Raw genomic sequence first — 22,121 nt, forward strand, 5'->3', positions numbered from 1 at the left:
TCCTGCCTGTTAGAAATTTAGTTTCAGGGACACCAGTGAAGTGAATCCTCCACAAAATTTAGTTTCTAGACAAATACTATCAAGAAGTTATGCTATTCTACTTGCAGCAGACATGCTAACAGGAAAAAATTTAAACTTTTCTTCTGTAAAAGAAAACATTTCACAAGCCTAAAAAGAGTTAAAAGAAAAATTCCAGTAGGTACCAAGAGGGAAAATATTTGAACAATTTGAACATGCTCTTGGAATAGAAAGCCTACTTCAAATCCTAATATCCTGGTTTATCTTATACATTCTAAGTGTGATTTATTTAAATAATTTTTTATATATAGAGAGATTAAACAATAGGGCAGAGTATTTTGGGAAATAAAGCATGATCAGCTTAAATGTAAGTCAAGTCAGATAAACAGAGAGGCATTACCTATCAGCTTATAAAACTATTAAATACCTGGGGAAATACCTATATATTATTAAGAAATATCTATATAATAAAGAAGAATATATACTTTGGTAGAATAAATATAAATAATAGTAGAGTAGATAAGCATAATATAGTAAAAAAGTTATATGTATCAATATAGTAGGAAATATATATGTATGTGTGTGAGCATATTTATATATATATATATATTCACACACACATTTATGTTTCTGTGTATGTGTGTCTGTAGAGATAAAATACACAGCAAAGTAAAAACTTAGATACACAGCAGACAATAACAATGATAATAATAATGGTTATTAACTCATATAAACAGTAATTATTTAACAGGCCTTGTTCTGAGTGTTTTCCTTTTAATATTCGTAACAATCCTATGAGAAAAGTACTATTATCTCTCTCTTACAAACAATGAAACTGAGCCCAGAGGCAAAGGAACTTGCCCAAGGTCACAAGGTCAGACAGCTAACACAGGCCATTGGCTCCAGAAGCCCTACACTATAATTTCTATAATACATAGAAATTATATATAATAGGTGATATAAATGTACTACACTGCAGGGGATAAATATATAAGGAATATAAATAAAACAAATGGTGGGAGATTATTTGTGTAAAATATAAAATATATAGAAGACATTTGTACTTCACTATATGAGAAATATATATGTATATAATATACACATGTATATATACATATGATATATATACATACATACTCTTTCTCTCTATATATACACACATATATACTCTCTCTCTGTATGATACATGATAGGGTTTCTTCCTACTCTTCTTACTGATGTTCTCTTAATTCACCCACAAGATTAACCAATAACACTCTCAACTCCTTCTGTAAAACGTACTGATGATTAATGTCCAAGGCACAATAAGTTTCTTTGGCTAACATACTGAATACTTCGACTAATATCATTTGAATTATAAGCTTACCTAAAGCCAATGTTAAGTATTTCTATGACTATTTATGCAAGGTTATTTTAATTCATAGTTAAGTTAAATGCCATCAACATTTATAAAACAAAATTTTAAGAAGATTTCTATGAAACCTCAGTGGAATGCTCTGCAAAGTCTTGATAAAGATTAGCCGCCAAATGAGGAAGAAACAAGTACCATGATGAGCGGAGAACAATTTAAAACAAAACAAAACCTGTAATTACCAATAATATTCTCACAGAGAGAAGAGATATATCCATGAAATAAGAATAGAATAGGATACTGTAAAGGAGAAACATTCAGAGAAACAAGAAAGAGAGGGAGGAAGGGAAGGCAGGCAGTTAGTTCTCAGAAGTAATTTTTGTTTTTAATCATGAGATGGACTGGAGGAAACCCATATGTGGAAACTGACAAAGAGAAGGTGAGAAACTAAAAGAGTTAGTTCAAGAGTTAAAACAATTCCAGAAAGAGAATAAAGAAAAGGGATGAGGTTTACATTGCAACGAGAACCATCAAGGAAATAATACAAGAAAATTTCTCAGAAGTTTCCAAAAAAGCCCAGTGAGTGCCCAGAGCAAAGAATGAAAAAGAACCCACTCCAAGATGAATCACTAAGGAAACAGACCACTGGCTATGTTCTAAATTTAAAAACATCCAGAAAGGATATACACAATACAAAATAGATCATATAAAAAAGTAGCACTCTTGGGCCTCCCTGGTGGCGCAAGTGGTTGAGAGTCCGCCTGCCGATGCAGGGGATACGGGTTCGTGCCCCGGTCTGGGAGGATCCCATATGCCGCGGAGCAGCTGGGCCCGTGAGCCATGGCCGCTGAGCCTGCGCGTCCGGAGCCTGCGCGTCCGGAGCCTGTGCTCCGCAACGGGGGAGGCCACAACAGTGAGAGGCCCGCATACCGCAAAAAAAAAAAAAAAAAAAAGTAGCACTCTAGTATCAGACTTTGCTGCAGCATTTTTGCTTAGATGCCAATAGTGTAATACCATCAAAATTATGGGAAAATACTATTTACAGACTAAAATTCTATAGCCAACTATCAGTCAAATATTCGAGGAGAATACGAGCATTTTCATATCAAAGTCTCAAAACATTTACCTCCCATACACCTCTTCTCACAGAGCTACTGAAGATGTACACTAGGAAAGCAGGGAGTAAAACATGGAAGGTGACAGCCAGAGATCCAGAAGAGAAGGGATCTAACTCGTGAAGAAAGTGATGGAGGGAATTTCCAGGAGGAAGGTGAAGGGCTGGAGCTGCGTGGAGATCCAGAGAGCAATCAACCTGGACAGAGCAGTGGGACGGAAGGCACCAGGAGGGGTGTTTTCATGGGGAAAAACTTCTTTTAAAAGGTTGCTTGATATGTTTAAATACAACTAAGAGAACACCCACAGTTCTGTGAGAGAGACAGGGGACAGACGAGCAATAAACAGATACTCAGCAAACCAAAAACAGGCCATCACTCCAAGAAAACACACAGTTATCCCAAAAGGGAAATAAAATCCTAGTCTACTAGTAGATGCAGCTGTGAATAACAGTTAAGTAGTTACAACAACGTAGAACATGAACTCTGGCTGCACACCAAATGCTGATACAACCAGGCTAGGAAGAGGAGAGAAGGGGCCATGTGTTTGTGTGCTACTGGGGGAGGGGAGTTACAGCCACACCCTCATTTACCACAAAATGAAGGCAAATAATTATACCTAAAAATGAAAAATCAGGAAATAAAAACATAAGCGTGCTATTTAGAAACAGGGGAGTAAACTCTAGAAGTAAGAGTTGAGAATAATAACTGCTGGGTAAGAGAAATTAGAACGGGGAGAGGAGACTGCTGGGTTTTTTAAAAAAATTTATTTATTTTATTTATTTTTGGCTGCATTGGGTCTTCATTGCTGTGCGTGGGCTTTCTCTAGTTGTGAGCGGGAGCTACTCTTTGTCACAGTCAGCAGGCTCCTCATTGCAGTGGCTTCTCTTGTTGTGGAACACGGGCTCTACATGTGCAGGCTTCAGTAGTTGTGGCGTGAGGGCTCAGTAGTTGTAGCTCGCGGGCTCTAGAGTGCAGGCTCAGTAGTTGTGGTGCATGGGCTTAGTTGCTCCGTGGCATGTGGGATCTTCCTGGACCAGGGCTTGAACCCGTGTCCCCTGCATTGGCAGGTGGATTCTTAACCACTGCGCCATCAGGAAAGCCCCAGGCTGGTTTTTTGCCGCCAGCTTTGCATAAGCGTTTGACTTTTTAAAACTATGTACATAAGTTATATTGACCATTTTAATTTAGAGAGAAAAGATATTCACATAGTACCTTATGTAAAACTATAAAGAAGCCTCGGCTTAAATCTAATCATCTGGGCCTCCCTGGTGGCGCAGTGGTTGAGAGTCCGCCTGCCGATGCAGGGGATACGGGTTCGTGCCCCGATCTGGGAGGATCCCATATGCCGCGGAGCGGCTGGGCCCGTGAGCCATGGCCGCTGGGCCTGCGCATCCGGAGCCTGTGCTCCGCAACGGGAGAGGCCACAACAGTGAGAGGCCCGCATACCGCAAAAAGAAAAAAAAAAAAAAAATCTAATCATCTGTCTTGCTACGCTTTATACTAAAAAAAATATTAAAGGCCAGACTCATTCACACATTTGATCTCATTACATTAAAAGGCATCCTCTTCAGAAGGTATTGTTAGTATTGTTAGTATTTTCACATATATGGAGATTGATGTTTGGAGAGGCCACACAGCTAGTAAGTGATGAAGCTGGAAATTCAAACTTGGGTCTATCTACCAAAGCCAATATTCTCTGTATTGCACTAGGTTTCTTTTTCTGGAAGTTAAAGAAAGTCCTAGTCCCCCTTAAAAATATTTTTTAATAACTGTGTGTTGATCAGATTTGTCTTCTCAACCTTCTTTTTCAGGGCTAAACACCTAAATTTCTTGAGCTTGCTTCACAAAAGTTCTTTAGAGGTTTTTTTTTCACTCTTCAGTGGGTCCTTAAGAGCCCCTCAAAGTTCTCACATTCCTCCTAAGACAGGCCACAGTAACAGGACAAGCCAATGCTGAGTTACCTCCCGACTCGACTGCCAGGCATTTACAGCTACAGAGTTGACTAAAAAAGGTGTTGATTTTTAATGTTGATTGAAAATTTTCGTGTTGATTTAGTGCCAAATTTAGTGCCAATTTAAAAAAAATATATATGAACAATGTCATTTCGAAAAGATCAGCACTAAATTACTTAATTTGTGAATTTAAAAAAATCTACTGAATTCAATTTCTTGTCAATAACTGAAATTTTAAAATTTTATCTTTTTGCTTCTTTGTACACTAAAATCAATCCATAATTTATGCCATTTTCTTTCTCTCACTAAATGGCAGTCATCCTCCATTTTATTCTGTCTTCTCAGAAACAGCAGAAGTATTTCTGAGAGTTGAAGCTAACATACAAATTAAATTGGGTTTTAAAAAGCAGCAACAAAAGAGAGGGTTCAAAATGGTGGTGTAGGAAGATCCTGAGCTTACCTCCTCACGCGGACACACCAAAGCTGTACCTAGATACTCACAGGATGACTCTCTCCACAAAAGACCTAAAGGCTGGCAGAGCAGCTCTTCTACAGAAAGGACAAAAAAGCGGGGTGGGAAAGCCCCACTGGGATGGAGCAGCGGGGAAAGATGCAGTCGTGTCAGTTACCCCCACCCGTGGCAGGTGGCCCCCAAGTGGGAGGGATATGACAAACAGGGAGCTCCCTCCTTCCTGAGCTCTGACCGCACCTCTGCCAGATCTGGAAGGTGTGGGCAACCCCCTGAATGCCTAGTACTGGAGACTGGGGGGCTTGCGTTTCTGAGGCCCAGAGCACTGAAACAATCGGACAGACAGATGTTGTCAGGCTATCACCCCCAGGGCACTGCAGAGACAACAGACCCCCCGCCCAATCTCTCAGCAGCCACTCCTTCAAAACTGGAGGAGACAGCTGTTTCAACTAATACGTAGAAACAAACGCAGAGGGTCAGGCAAAACGAAGGGAAAAAGGATTATATTCCAAATAAAAGAGTAAGACAAAACTTCAGAAAAAGACGCTAGTGAAACAGAGATAAAGAGTTCAAAGTAATGGTCATAAAGATGTTCATTAAACTTGAGAAAAGAATGGATGAACAGAGAGATCTTCAACAAAGAGAAAAATACAAGAAAGTTCCAAACAGAAGTTACAGAGCTGAAAAATAAAATAATCTAACTAAAAAATATACTAGAGGGATTCAAGAGCAGACTGGATGAAGCAGAAGGATGGATCAGTGAGCTAGAAGACAAACCAGTGGAATTCACCCATACAAAACAGCAAAAAGAAAAAAGGAATTTAAAACAGTGAAGATTCCTTAAGGGTCATCTTCTGGGTAAACAAGTAAACAGGCACCCAGCACTATGTCAATATTTTGGATTTATTTTGGATTTAAGCAAAGCAATTCACTAAGTATTCACACCTGTGGTCATACACCCACTACCTTCAGCAATTTCTCAGTATCTCAAAAAACAAATGAACAAACAGGCCCAGTCAACCATCCATTTGTTCATTCATTCATACAACATTTGTTAAGTGCCTACTGGATGCCAAGCACTATGCCAGACCCTGAGAATACAAAGACAAATAAATACAAATGTATGGAAAAATGGAAGTTTCAATAGTTAGAACCCCAAGTAAATTTAAACAGAAACCCCAGAACCCACTTTTACACAACTGACTTCTACTTTTGGCTGGTATTTTACATGTGGTTTACCTGTAGTGTGGAGGGGGGAGCTGCTGGATGACATCATGAATTTTCATCAGCCTTTCTTCATCTGTTGCTGCTGAAACAGCATCCTAGAACAACCATAATGCAAAATAAACTATTAGGCTTTGTTGGTAAAACTGAAAGTTCTTCATTTACAATTCAGTTTCACTTTGAGATTAACTGACTTTACTCTTTGATGCTGAACTATGAGGAAAAACAATGTAGTGTTCAAGGAAGTAAACTTTGTTTCCACACTATATGGACACTGAAATCTATTAAAAGATAATATTTTTAAAACTTTATGATAACCAGTATCGAGGGTTATAAGATTAGTGGCTCAAAGTCAGAAACCGAAAGAGTGAAAATGTGAAAACAGTGAAGACCGTGGACCAGCTAGCAGTACAGTGTTCTTATTTTCGTTAAAGGACCCCTCTTCCTTATACAACTATCCCATATGTCCAAACCAATCTTCACACGTTTTGAACAAAACCACAGCAAAACTCCAAACAGAACTTGACCTAAAAGTGACTTGTACTCACAGAAAACTTCTCGTACAGCTGGTAGGTAAGCAAAGGGTTTGGGAGCTCTCGGAAATACAGCTTACACAGGGAGCCCACGGAATGGATGTCTTGAACATAGGGTTCTTTTGTCAGGTCGGGAACATGTTCAGAGTCAAATTCATGGCTAAAAAGACAGATGAAGAGACAACAAAATTATTTTTTTGAAAGAAAAGCAAATATGACTTTAAAACAGAAAGCAAAGGTCCAAAGTATTAACCTCTACCTCAGTGAGTTAATATTTTCTTCAAATGACTATATTTCATAGAAGTTATATTTGGACTTCAGTAGTAATCAAACGTCTGATCATGAAACAAGTGTTTTTCTAAATGGAAATTAAGGGAAAAGCTTTAATATTAAAATGGACAGAAATCTCTGAAATGTGTGTGAAAGAGCAGCTCTTACCACAGAGATCTGAAAACAGGACTTCTAATTCCTAATGGTTTAAATACCCAATGTTTTAGCAATTCTGAAAACTAGAGTTGAATGGCAGCTGGTCCATGTATGACTATGTGCAGAAATTCCTCAGGTACAAGAAGTACAGTTCAGGAATGCTTTATGGAAGAGGGATAAGGAAGCCAGAACAACATAAAGCAATTCCCAACCAACACCAAATTTTAAAAGAAAGCAAAATCTGCAGCATTAAAGTGAGTGAAATAAAAATTGTGCTCAGAACACTAAGGCAGATTAAGCACACTCTGAGGAGGTTAACTAATATTAATCTACAGACATGAGACCACTTATGAACCTAGAGGATTAATGTATGCGGACAATCTGAATATGAGATTTGCTGCGTCCGAAACTAAAGACTGAAACCTTTTTCAGTACGAGAATCAAGTTGAGGAGGTGGAGTCAAGATGGCGGTGTGGGAAGACACAGAGTTAGCATCTCCCCACAACTAGGGCACCTGCCGGCTGCTGGTGGGGGGCTCTGACCCCAAGGAGACAGGAGGAACCCCCAAGTGAACGAGTAGGACCCAAGGGGACTGGGGGGGGGGGAGTAGAAGTAGAGGCCAGACAGGATTAGCACCCCTGAGGGAGGGGAGGTCAGGAGAGGCAGGCGGGAGGGAGCCTCCCAGACGGGAAGAGCAGCAGAGGAGAGGAGCTCAACTGCCTTGCCCACCAGAACCCAGGAAGCCTGCTGGACTCCCAGGTGAGGTCCCCCGCCCTCTGAGACCTTCTGTTCCTTGAGCCTAAGCCCCCCGCCCCCACAGCCCCCAGGGCCTTTTCCAGCCCTCTGGGTCCTAAACATAGGCCCCACCCATTGCCCAAACCTCACCCTTCCTTAGGCCCTGTCCTCCACAGCCAAGGCCTTTTCTTCCTTTAAAAAACTTTTTTTTTCATTTTCCCTCCTCTTTTTTTATTGTTGTGGTACTGAGGTATCTTCTGGATGTTGATTCATCTATATTTTTATTTTTATATCCTAACATATCTGTTAGTTTCCTAGTCTAATTTTATTTTTTACTTTGTTATTGTTCTTTTATTTTTTTTGGCCACCCCACGCGGCTTGTGGGATCTTGGTTCACGAGCCGGGGGTTGGGCCAAAGCTCCTGCAGAGGGAGCTCTGAGTCTGAAACACTGGACTAACACAGAACCTCAGACCGCAGGGAATATTCATCGGAGTGAGGTTTCATGGAGTTCCTCACCTCAGCACCAAGACCCAGCTCTACCCAACAGCCTGCAAACTCCAGCTGTACCCAAGTAAGGCAGAAATACACTCCCACTCATAAAAAAAATTTTAAAAAAATGAGAAAGCAAAAAAAAAATACATCACAGAAGGAGCAAGGTAAAAACCTACAAGACCAAATAAATGAAGAGGAAACAGGCAATCTACCTGAAAAAGAATTCAGAATAATGACAGTAAAGATGATCCAGAATTCATTCTATGAAGCCACCAAAACCCTGATACCAAAAGCAGAAAAAGATATCACAAACAAAGAAAATTATAGACCAATACCCCTGATGAACACAGATGCAAAAATCCTCAACAAAATAATAGCAAACAGAATCCAACAGCACATTAAAAGGATCATATACCATGATCAAGTGGGATTTATCCCAGGGATGCAAGGATTCTTCAATATACGCAAATCAATGTGAAACACCACATCAACAAATTAAGGAATAAAAACCATATGATCATCTCAATAGATGCAGAAAAAGCCTTTGACAAAATTCAACACCCATTTATGATAAAAAGTCTCCAGAAAATGGGCATAGAGGGAACCTACCTCAACATAACAAAGGCCATATATGACAAACCCACAGCAAGCATCATACTCAATGGTGAAAAACTGAAAGCATTTCCACTAAGATCAGGAAGAAGACAAGGATGTCCACTTTCACCACTCTTATTCAACATAGTTTTGGAAGTCCTAGCCACAGCAATCAGAGAAGAAAAAGAAATAAAAGGAATACAAATTGGAAAAGAAGAAGTAAAACTGTCAGTTTGCGATGACATGATACTGTACATAGAAAATCCTAAAGATGCCACCAGAAAACTACTAGAACTAATCAATGTATTTGTTAAGGTTGCAGGATACAAAATTAATGCACAGAAATCTCTGGCATTCCTATGCACCAACAACGAAAAATCAGAAAGAGAAATGAAGGAAACACTCCCATCTACCACTGCAACATAAAGAATAAAATACCTAGGAATAAACCTGCCTAAGGAGGCAAAAGACTTTGACTCAGATAAAACAGTGATGAAAGAAATCAAAGATGACATAAACAGATGGAGCAATATACCATGTTCTTGGATTGGAAGGATCAATATTTGTGAAAATGACTATACTACCCAAAGCAATCTACAGATTCAATGCAATCCCTATCAAACTACCAATGGCATTCTTCACAGAATTAGAACAAAAAATTTTACAATTCGTATGGAAACACAAAAGACCCCGAATAGCCAAAGCAATCTTGAGAAAGAAAAACAGAGTTGGAGGAATCAGGCTCCCTGACTTCAAACTATACCACAAAGCTACAGTAATCAAGACAGTATGGTACTGGCACAAAAACAGAAATATAGATCAATGGTACAGGATAGAAAGCCCAGAGATAAACCCATACACATATGTTCACCTAATTTGTGACAAAGGAGCCAAGAACATACAATGGAGAAAAGACAGCCTCTTCAATAAGTGGTGCTGGGAAAACTGGACAGCTACACGTGAAAGAATGAAATTAGAACACTACCTAATACCATACACAAAAATAAACTCAAAATGGATTAAACACTTAAATGTAAGACCAGACACTATAAACCTCTTAGAGGAAAACATAGGAAAAACACTCTTTGACATAAACTACAGCAAGATCTTTTTTGACCCACCTCCTAGAGTAATGGAAATAAAAACAAAAATAAACAAATGGGACCTAATGAAACTTAAAAGCTTTTGCACAGCAAAGGAAACCGTAAACAAGACAAAAAGACAACCCTCAGAATGGGAGAAAATACTTGCAAATGAAACAACAAAGGATTAATCTCTAAAATATACAAACAGCTCATGGAGCTCAATATCAATAAAACAGACAATCCAGTTAAAAAACATGTGGAAGACCTAGGTAGACATTTCACCAAGGAGGACATATGGATGGCTGGGAGGCACATTAAAAGATGCTCAACATCACTAATTATTAGAGAAATGCATATCAAAACTACAATGAGGTATCACCTCAACCGGTCAGAATGGCCATTATCAAAAAATCTAGAAACAATTTAATGCTGGAAAGGGTGCGGTAAAAAGGGAACCCTTCTGCACTGTTGGTGGGAATGTAAATTGATACAACCACTATGGAAAGCAGTATGCAGGGTCCTTAAAAAACTAAAAATAGGACTTCCCTGGTGGCGCAGGGGTTAGGAATCTGCCTGCCAATGCAGGGGACATGGGTTCAAGCCCTGGTCCAGGAAGATCCAACATGCCATAGAGCAACTAAGCCTGTGCACCACAACTACTGAGCCTGCACTCTGGAGCCCATGAGCCAGAACGACTAAGCCTGTGTGCCACAACTACTGAAGCCTGCACGTCTACAGCCCATGCTCCGCAACAAGAGAAGCCACTGCAGTGAGAAGCCCACACACCACAACAGAGCAGTCCCTGCTTGTCGCAACTAGAGAAAGCCCATGTGCAGCAATGAAGCCCCAATGCAGCCATAAGTAAATAAATAAATTAATTAATAATAATAATTAAAAATACTAAAAATAGAACTACCATATGACCCAGCAATCCCACTACTGGGCACATACCCTGAGAAAACCACAATTCAAAAAGAGACATGTACCACAATGTTCACTGCAGCACTATTTACAATAGCCAGGACATGGAAACAACCTTAATGTCCAATGACAGATGAATGGATAAAGAAGATGTGGCACATATATACAATGGAATATTACTCAGCCATAAAAAGGAATGAAATTGGGTCATTTGTAGAGATGCAGATGCACCTAGAGTCTGTCATACAGAGTGAAGTAGGTCAGAAAGAGAAAAACAAATACCATATGCTAACTCATATATATGGAATCTTAAAAAAAAAAAAGGTACTGATGAACCTAGTTGCAGGGCAGCAATAAAGAGGTAGACGTAGAGAATGGACTTGAGGACATGGGGTGGGAGGGGGAAGCTGGGGCAAAGTGAGAGTAGCATCGACATATATACACGACCAAATGTAAAACCGTTGGCTGGTGGGAAGCAGCCACATAGCACAGGGAGATCAGCTCGGTGCTTTGTGATGACCTAGAGGGCTGGGATAGGGAGGATGGGAGGGAGGCTCAAGAGGGAGGGGATATTGGGACATGTGTATGCATATGGCTAATTCGCTTTGTTGTGCAACAGAAACTAACATGGTATTGTGAAGCAATTATACTCCAATAAAGATCTATTTAAAAAAAAGAAAAGAATCAATTTCAGTTATTTTCCAAACATGTATTCCTGAAAATAGACATGAACTCTGTGGTCAAATCAGAACATTAAAATGCTGTAGAATAATAGCAATTATCATGCACCACAGTGAAAAATAAAGGATAATAACATATTGAGAATAGACTAGAATCTAAGAGATTAAACAAAAATTTAAAATTATATTGCTGTGTAAAGGATACCACTATTCTTGTCTCTGAGACTATAATGGGAGAGGATGTGCAATATGTAATACATGCACACTTGAACATATACTACAAAGCCCAGGTAAAAGGAGATTAGAAAGTTCGCTCTCATCAATTGTAATTAACTAAAGAATAATTCTATTATAATGTAAATTATCATCTCTCATGGTTATCATAGGTTCAAATTCAATTTTTAAAAACTTCAAATATTGCAAAGAGAAAATACAAGTATTGAAGAGATTAGGGGACATGGTTTTCTGATACTACAAACGGAGAGATGGCATTTAGGAAAATATACACAGAGAACAATATGGATATTATTTCCTACTTTATCTAAACTATCTTACGGAAAATTACGGTTATCAATATAAGTGACTTAATTTTGAAACAGTTTCATTTTAATGAATTACAGTAGGAACGAAAAAGAAAATGCCATATGAGGTTTTACCGTAGTCTCTGGATATTGGAGGCAACGCCAGAGAGACGATATATTCCATCCACGATGCCATATCTCTCAATGAACGCTGTACAGCTTTGAAGAACCTGGGGCACTAGAGAGAATTTTTGAAGACATGGATTAAATTGGGAGTATTCAGCGGAAACAAAGTCACAAAAAATGAGAATGTCTTAGCAAAATGAAATTTGCAAATTAAAGTTTTAAGGGGTGGAGATTAATCTACTACAAAAACTGACAAGGGCATATTTACTTAATTTCACATCTACGCTAGGTAACTGGTTGCTAAATAATCAAGACTGGCTCTATCTTGTTACATTTAGGTAAGTGGAAGAGTTCATACATTATTAGGATAGTTTCTCTCAGATCTTCTGCAACAGACTCATTTAGATCATGTTAAGTAAGGTGAACTATTTAGTTCTAAAACCATTCTAGATTTTAAAAAAATACAGCTATTCAGCTGAACTTCATACACAGTAAATTAATATGCAAAGTTAAATGCTTATCCAGCATGACAACTACCTATTCTAAGTGCTTCAGTTTTTCACTTTTAAAAGTTTCTTTTATCATTTTTATAGTTAATGCTAATTCCAATTATATCCAATAAACAAAACATCAACATAATGCAAAGGTCAAAGCAATTTCAAGTAAGTGGAATCTTTTAATTTCCTGCCTATCGTTGCATTAAAATTACTGACTTCTGACCGACAGTATCAGCTCGTCATGAACGACACTAACAAGAAGCAGGAAGAAAAGAAAGGCACTTTGGTCGCCTCTCTGAACAACGGTCTAGAACAGAACGTTTAAAGTCTATGATAAAACATTTTTCTAACCATTCAAAAATTTACAATTACTGAAATCTGAACTTCACTTGTCTTGCAATGCAGAATGAGGAATTCACAGGCTTTAGTAGCTATGTTCATTTCATCATTTTGAGTTACAATCCATGAAAAGAATGGCTTGGAAGAACATTATTTGGAGTGCAAAAAACTATTAGGGATGAAACATGCAGAGTGGGGAATGAAACAATTAAGATATTTTAATAAGATAATTTTAGCTAATGTATTTCACTTATAGTATATTATCATTATTACTACAGAAGACTTTTCCTTGGTTTTCCTGCCTTTTGTTGTACTTCCTGCATCCTGCCTTTTAAATTCTATCAGATCCTTTAACTTACATTTAAAACTTAAGACTCCTTAGCTTTGAATAATTTTATTAAAAAGCAGGTATATTATTGAGCATGTATAAGGTGCCAGGCTAGTGCTTTACAATGGATACTCTCATTTCATTCTCACAGAAATCCTGTGGGAGAAGTTCTATCATTATCCCCAGTTTACAGAGAGGAGACTGAGTGTTAGAGAGGTGAAGAGTTACCCACGGACAAGCAGTAAACAAATGGCAGAAATAAGGTGCTAACTCAAGCAGTCCAAGTACAGAGCCACATTTTAACTACGGAAATACACTGCCTGAATTTTAAGGTCCTTTGCCATTTGCACTTATTTTATTATTGCCATATTTCACAACTCTAGGCCAAGTGAAGTTTCATCTTTTACCATACTAACCAGCCATTCTATAAGTCCATCAATTTCCAGGTGATGGAAAACCAATTTCCTCTGACCAATTTCCTCTGCCTGGATTCTTCCTCTACTGCCATCTTCTTACAGAAAACTCTTGGCTGTTATTCAAAATCCAACTGAATTATCACTCTTAAGCAAGACTGCTTTGAATATCCCCCAAAGTCCCAAGTAGAGGTAGCTGCACTAGGTTCTAGGTGCCCACAGAACTATGCCATTTTTGAATTAATATTTATTTGTTTATACAGCTATTACTCCTTCTTAGTCAAACTCTTAAACGGCAAAAAAACATGCTTTGTTCATCCTTGTGTACTCAAAATCCAGGAGTACTGTCTTGACACAATGTAGAAAATTAGCAAATGAATTAATTTACAGTACCCTGTGAGCCTGACAAAGTTATCTGACCAAGTCAGCAGAATAGGGATCTCGGTCTTCATGTAGAACTGTATTCATTTTCAGCTGTATGCTTTCTACTTCTAAAAGCATTCAAGAATTTTAGTAACAAGAAAGGGAATATGTATATGTGGAAGAGAGATAAAGGGCAGGCAGAATTGTTGGGTACTTTTTGTGGACTAACTTTGATAATATAAGCAATCTCTATGTCAAAATGATATGCAAAATACAAAATATAAAGTATCTTTATGAGTTTGACTCCTATGTCTAAAATTGTTCCATCAATGATAACCTCAGTGCCTTAGGTTTCTACTCTGCAAACGAGAGGTAGAATAGTAAAATCTGGGGCTGGAAAATTTCTATCAGCTATTTCAAAGAAAATATATTTAGAGATTATTGGGGCAATTGACATAATTACTTAAACAGAGAAAGGAAAACAAAGCTGTATTTTTTTTTAGAAGATGCTTCTCATAAAGCATGCTCCAAGTTAGCATGCTAACTTACCCAGGTACACATAAGGTTTGCCTTGGAAGAAAACTTCAGAGGACAGGGTTTTATTTCTGCATTATCAGGCTCTCCTAGCTTGTATTACAGAATTTTCATAAAAATTAGATGACATGATACTATACATAGAAAATCCTAAAGATGCCACCAGAAAACTACTGGAACTAATCAATGAATTTGGTAAAGTAGCAGGATACAAAATTAATGCGCAGAAATCTCTGGCATTCCTATACACTAACAATGGAAGATCAAAAAGAGATATTAAGGAAACAATCCCATTTACCCTCACAACAAAAGGAATAAAATACCTAGGAATAAACCTACCTAAGGAGATAAAAGACTTGTACTCAGAAAACTATAAAACACTGATGAAAGAAATCAAAGATGACATAAACAGATGGAGAAATATACCATGTTCTTGAATTAGAAGAATCATTATTTGTGAAAATGACTATACTACCCAAAGCAATCTACAGATTCAATGCAATCCCTATCAAACTACCAATGGCATTCTTCACAGAATTAGAGCAAAAAATTTTACAGTTTGTATGGAAACACAAAAGACCCCGAATAGCCAAAGCAGCCCTGAGAAAGAAAAACGGAGTTGGAGGAATCAGGCGCCCCAACTTCAAACTATACTATAAAGCTACAGTAATCAAGACAGTATGGTACTGGCACAAAAACAGAAATATAGATCAATGGTACAGGATAGAAAGCCCAGGGATATACCCACACACATATGGTCTCCTAATTTATGACAAAGGAGGCAAGAAAATACAATGGAGCAAAGACAGCCTCTTCAATATGTGGTGCCGGGAAAACTGGACAGCTACATGTGAAAGAATGAAATTAGAACACTACCTAATACCATACACAAAAATAAACTCAACATGGATTAAAGACCTTAATGTAAGGCCAGACACTATCAAACTCTTAGAGGAAAACATAGGAAGAACACTCTATGACATAAATCACAAGATCTTTTTTGACCCACCTCCTTGAGTAGTGAAAATAAAAATAAAAATAAACAAATGCGGGCTTCCCTGGTGGCGCAGTGGTTAAGAATCCGCCTGCCAATGCAGGGGACACGGGTTCGAGCCCTGATCCAGGAAGATCCCACATGCCGCGGAGCAACTAAGCCCGTGCGCCACAACTACTGAGCCTGCGCTCTAGAGCCCGCGAGCCACAACTACTGAGCCCACGTGCTGCAACTACTGAAGCCCGTGCACCTAGAGCCCGTGCTCTGCAACAAGAGAAGCCACCGCAACGAGAAGCCCGCCCGCCGCAACGAAGAGTAGCCCCCGCTTGCCACAACCAGAGAAAGTCCGCGTGCAGCAACAAAGACCCAACGCAGCCTAAATAAATAAATTTATTAAAAATAAATAAATAAATAAATAAATAAACATATGGGATCCAACTAAACTTAAAAGCTTTTGCACAGCAAAGGAAACCATAAACAGGACAAAAAGACAACCCTCAGAATGGGAGAAAATATTTGCAAATCAAGCAACGGATGTTGGATTAATCTCCAAAATACACAAACAGCTCATGGAGATCAATACCAAAGAAACAAACAAACCAATTAAAAAATGGGTAGAAGACCTAAACAGACATTTCACCAAAGAAGACATACAGATGGTCAAGAGGCACATGAAAAGATGCTCAACATCACTAAGTATTAGACAAATGCAAATCAAAACTACTATGAGGTATCACCTCACACCGGTCAGAATGGCCACCATCAAAATATCTACAAACAATAAATGCGGGAGAGGGTGTGGAGAAAAGGCAACCCTTTTGCACTGTTGGTGGGAATGTAAATTGATACAGCCACTAGGGAGAACAGTATGGAGGTTCCTCAAAAAACTAAAAATAGAATTACCATACGACCCAGCAATCCCACTACTGGGCATATACCCTGAGAAAACCATAATTCAAAAGGACACACGTACCCCAATGTTCACTGCAGCACTATTTACAATAGCCAGGACATGGAAGCAACCTTGATGTCCAACAACAGATGAATGGATAAAGAAGATGTGGTATATGTATACAATGGAATATTACTCAGCCATAAAAAGGAATGAAATTGGGTCATTTTGTAGAGATGTGGATGGACCTAGAGTCTGTCATACAGAGTGAAGTAAGTCAGAAAGAGAAAAACAAATATCGTATATGAATGCATATGTGTGGAATCTAGAAAAATGGTACAGATGAACCTATTTTCAGGGCAGGAATAGAGACGCAGATGTAGAGAATGGACATGTGGACACAGAGGGAAGGGGAGGGTGGGACAAATTGGGAGATTAGATTTGACATAAATACACTACTACCATGTGTAAAATAGATAGCTATTGGGAACCTGCTGTATAGCACAGGGAGCTCAGCTCGGTGCTCTGTCATGACCTAGATGGGTTGGATGGGGCGGGTGGGAAGGAGGTCCAAGAGGGAGGGGATATAGGTATACATATAGCTGATTCACTTCATTGTACAGCACAACACTGTAAAGCAATTATACTCCAAAAAAAAAAAAAAAACCTGAAAAAAAATAACGTACCATCTGTCAAAAAGTATAGATAACTTCCCTGGGATTCTTACAACCATGTGATATTATATTCATACTTGCTCATGTTCTCCCAAACAAGTAGGCAAACTTGAAAATATGGGTAATTAGAGGTCTTTCCCTGATTATACAGCTAAGCCTCTACAGACATCATACTTCATGGAACATCTGAACTGTTTCTTTACACTTTATGTTCCCTAAGTAAAAGGACTGAATGTCCAAAAAACAATCACATCATAGAGCTTCATAAATAAAATTATATAACTGAACATTGCTATTACTTAGGATTTTAAGAGACACTAATGAGACATATAATTAAAATCAGTAGCAAAATGAAAGAGAAGAGCATAAACTTTCATTTTGAAAAACAGAGAGTAGAAACTGAAGAACAGTATAGGAAGATAAAAAGAGAAAAGATCTGAATTCTTTTTTTCACTAACATAAGAAAGTAATATGAGAACCCAATATATTATTAGAAGAAATCCTAGTACAAAAAGGCATTTTATTAACTACCTTTTCCCCTCAAACCACCTAACCAACCAGCCAAGTGCACATTAAATAATAACCCAGTCAAAACATAACATTAGAAACCTCCAAAATGGTTCTTCCAAAAGGTGATATAACTTTTTTTTTTTTTGCGGTACACGGGCCTCTCACTGTTGTGGCCTCTCCCGTTGCGAAGCACAGGCTCCGGACGCGCAGGCTCAGCGGCCATGGCTCACGGGCCCAGCCGCTCCGCAGCATGTGGGATCTTCCCAAACTGGGGCACGAACCCGTGTCCCCTGCATCGGCAGGCGAACTCTCAACCACTGCGCCACCAGGGAAGCCCAAAGGTGATATAACTTTAAGAATTATTCCCACACTCTCCAAATAATACACTTCTAAACCACTCATTTAATATTTTTAGTACTTTTTTATCATCAAATGACAATACAACAGGAAGTAAATGTTTAAATTAAACTGATGACCCTTAAGATTAGAATCATGGCTAAAAGAAGTATAAGTAAGTATGACAAAAATTGGTCCTTTATTTTTCTTGACAGTTTCAGTTTCATTTCTGTTCTTTTCTCTTCATTTATTCAGTCAGTCATTCCCTTTACACATTCAGCCATCATTCAAAGATCCCTTTTATATGCCAGGCATCATGCAAGCATTGTGTAACACAGACGAAAAAGTCAAGTTCCATTCTCAAGGCAGTGGCTTCCAAGCCAGGAGTACACGGTACAGTGTTACACATTAGAACGTGCATCATGATTTTTGGTTAGAAAAATACGATTATCTAAAGGATTAATTTCAGGGGTTATTTGGGCCTTGCTTGTTTCTAGTGTGCTCTGATTATAAACTCCCTGTATATTTACAATAGTTTAAGAAAGCCTCTTGTTGAAAGGGCCAAATAACCTCAAACAGAAATACATTCGGGCAACAGAGTTTCCTCACCTTGAGTTTTAAAATATTTTTTACATTTTGTACCAAATGTAGTTTTACCTAGTTTTCTACAAAGTTCTCACTTTTTAAAAAAGCTATCTCATTTTAAGGATATTTGGCTTCAAATATGTGCAGCAAATAAAACAAGTCCTATGAAAAAATCAATGACACCTACAAACCCTTTGTTCCACTAGAATAGATTTTATCATAGTTAGGGAATATATAATCATTACAGTTATTAAACCTGTTATTTTTCATAAAGAAATTATATATTGGCATCTGTCCTCTCTACCATACTTACTAAGAATGGAAACACAACCAAAACTTCTAAGCACAACCAAAACTTGCTGAATTGATATTTGAAAGCTAATAACAAACTGGAAAACGCTCTCTCATAATGATCACATCCATCCATTCATCCAAGCACTGAATTCTTGAATAAGAATTTAATTTACAGAAAAAGGAATTTAAATTTCTAGTTATAAAAGTTGGGAGGCTGGTCTTGGTAATATACAGTCTCAAAACTATGACTTTTTTTTTCAAAAGAGACATAAACATTTTAGAATAGACTGTGAGAAGGAAAACTGGCTGAGGAAGCTATCTGGACAGATATGAAAATAATATAAACTAGCAGAGCTACTATACCCTCTGTGTGAATGTTTTCCTCTTCCTGAACAGATCACAAGCATCTCCGATGCCAAAGTGCATTCCTAGACCCCTCTTGATTCTCAGTTACCCCAGAACTCAGGTGAGTACCTGAGAACATTCAATACGTGCTGCTGAACTTACGTGGAATAGGTACCGCTTGCCTAATCTACTTTAATTGATTACAGGTAATCAACAGGGAGAGGTCAGAAACTACAATTATGAGTTTATAAATTTTATTTTTACCTTCAAACCCAGAATTCAGAAGGTGCTCTCCCAGGTCACAACCAAATACCCTTTCTTTCAAGATCCCACGCTGCTTCAACTTCTGTTTTGTTGGACGAGACTTCATGAATGTCCGTAAGAAAGTAATGAGCTTGCCGTGCTTTTTAGATACTAAAAAATAATAATAAAGAGAAAATACCTTAGTTGGGGTATGAGGTCACATTTTTACTTAGTGTGAAAAGAAATACAGATCTCAACAGCTGACTACAAAATAATCTATTACAAGTATACTTTATATTCTGTAGGAAATTTTCAGCAGAAGTTGAAGAAACAGTTGCTGTATAAATAATATCAGGGTTTTGCATGTTCTTCTCACCAGCCTGTGACCTTATTTGATGGGATTGTGAGCAAACTGAAGTATTATAATTTGTGACTTTTTAAAATCAAGCGTGGTAAACCAGCCATCTTCCCAATGCTACCCAAGCGTGCTACAGGATAACTGGGACCTGAGTTTTATATTCCTTTGGAGATCTTCATGGTAAGTAAGACTTAAAATGGTGTAAATTTAGAAACTGCATTTCTAGTTAATTTCTAAAATATTTTATTTAGTGGTTAGAAATTTTCATGACATTTACAATCTGGAAAGTAAAACTGAAAAAATAAACAACCCCCTCTTTCTCATTGCATTATGATATAGATCACACTTGTCAAACTAATGGCTATGTAAGTACAAGACACACACACACATGAAAAAGCATTAGATTTTCTATTAACATTCATCTGTAGTATACCAAATACATCACCTTAAATCCTCTGTAGATCAAGGCAAGAGATAAGTAAATTACATATAGTAAGATATTTCCACTGACTTATACGTTAGAAAGATAACCGCGAAAGATCTGAAAGCAAACAAATCCTTAGAAAACTGACTTTTGCTGAGAAGTGCAGCCTGCAGGGAAAATTACTCTAGAAGTCAACATACAACAAATTACCATAAGATCAGAGATTAGCTGCAGGATAGAACACTAAGCCACATGGCCTCAATCCTCCTACTCGGTTTGTGTATGATTATAGGAGTCTTACTGAACCCTGCTATAGTTTCTTGAGTGAACCCAAATCATAAATCCCTTGAACTGATGAATGCTCCTGTAGGAATTCTGTGTACTGAGATTAGCTTGTGGCCTAAATGGATCACTAGATGGGTTACTCTGACCAGATTAAACACTCTCTTTACATTTTGGGGGAAACTCTATTTACAGACTTAAGCATCTTTTCTATGAACTGTACAAAGGTGATCAACTGTACCTGGCTTGCCCATAACTGAGAGGTTTCCTGGGACATGAGCCTTTCAGTGCTAAAACCAGGAAAGTCCTGAACAAACTGGGACAAGGTAGTCATCCTAGACTGTACACAGATTAAAGAGGAAATTTATGTTTTCTATACCAATTACTCAAAGTTTACGTAGAATCATCAGTATAATTTTGATGCTATCTCTAACATGCTGTGACACTGGGTAAATTACAACCTCGCTTGTATCTGAGATCCTTGCTACCAAGTTAAATGACATGGTCTCTTATCTGCTGAGACATTTATAGCACACTGGGGTAACTTCAGAAGTATGTCACACTTGTAATATTAGTATATTAAAAGGTACTGAACTTGTATGAGTTTTATTCTCCCCTAGTTGCTAGCAGATTGTGTGTTATGAATCTTTGCTGTTAAAGTGTGGCCATCAAACCATTTTTGTTCATTTTTGAGCATTCTCTAACAAACTTTAAAATAATTTTGAGAAGATTAATGAATAAAAACAAATGAGTTTGCTTTATGGTAATTTAACATTATATTTATATATTTGGAAGAATTTTAATTTCTATAATATTCAATATTTCTACCTGGAAACAGGGTGTGTCATCAGTTTTCTAAAGCTATTATATCTCCCAGTAAAGTTTTCTAATTTTCTTTTTTTTTTTTTTTTGCGGTATGCGGGCCTCTCACTGTTGTGGTCTCTCCCGTTGCGGAGCACAGGCTCCGGACGCGCAGGCCCAGCGGCCATGGCTCAAGGGGCCAGCCGCTCCGCGGCATGTGGGATCCTCCCGGACCAGGGCACAAACCCGCGTCCCCTGCATCGGCAGGCGGACTCTCAACCACTGCGCCACCAGGGAGGCCCTAATTTTCTTTATGAAAAGACACATTCCACATTTCTTGCTAGGGATATTGCTAAGTATTTTACCTTTTTTTTTTTTTTTTTTTGCTGCTTTTGTAGAATAACATTTTTCTTCAATTACAGTCTTAACTGGTAGTTACTGGTATACTGGAAAATTATTTCTTTATGTATGGCTCAAATCTGATCATTTTCTAAACTCTCAAAATTTTAGGAGAATTTTAGTTGATCCTTTCGGATTTCATGGATATATAATTGTGTTAAAGCAAATATGGTAATTCCATCCTGTTTCTGATAAGACTAATTTCTGATTTCTTTGTCAGATTTTAATAATTGACCAGAACTTCCAAGACACATGTTAAAAAGTAGG

General features: G+C 38.0%; 1 protein-coding gene across 4 annotated transcripts in view; it reads right to left on the reverse strand.

The window, feature by feature from the left end:
- ARHGAP32 (Rho GTPase activating protein 32) overlaps nucleotides 1–22,121 on the reverse strand; it is a 267,544-nt gene that overhangs the window by 19,897 nt on the left and 225,526 nt on the right. For all 4 annotated transcript variants that reach the window (XM_060103222.1, XM_060103220.1, XM_060103221.1 and 1 more), the window contains 4 exons: nucleotides 19,612–19,761; nucleotides 12,253–12,355; nucleotides 6,678–6,822; nucleotides 6,145–6,227 (listed from right to left, as the gene is read on the reverse strand). In XM_060103222.1, coding sequence (XP_059959205.1) covers nucleotides 6,145–6,227; nucleotides 6,678–6,822; nucleotides 12,253–12,355; nucleotides 19,612–19,761 — 481 coding nt within the window. The remainder of the gene's footprint in view (nucleotides 1–6,144; nucleotides 6,228–6,677; nucleotides 6,823–12,252; nucleotides 12,356–19,611; nucleotides 19,762–22,121) is intronic.

Source organism: Mesoplodon densirostris, chromosome 7 (assembly GCF_025265405.1).
Source record: "Mesoplodon densirostris isolate mMesDen1 chromosome 7, mMesDen1 primary haplotype, whole genome shotgun sequence".
Lineage (NCBI taxonomy): Eukaryota > Metazoa > Chordata > Mammalia > Artiodactyla > Ziphiidae > Mesoplodon > Mesoplodon densirostris.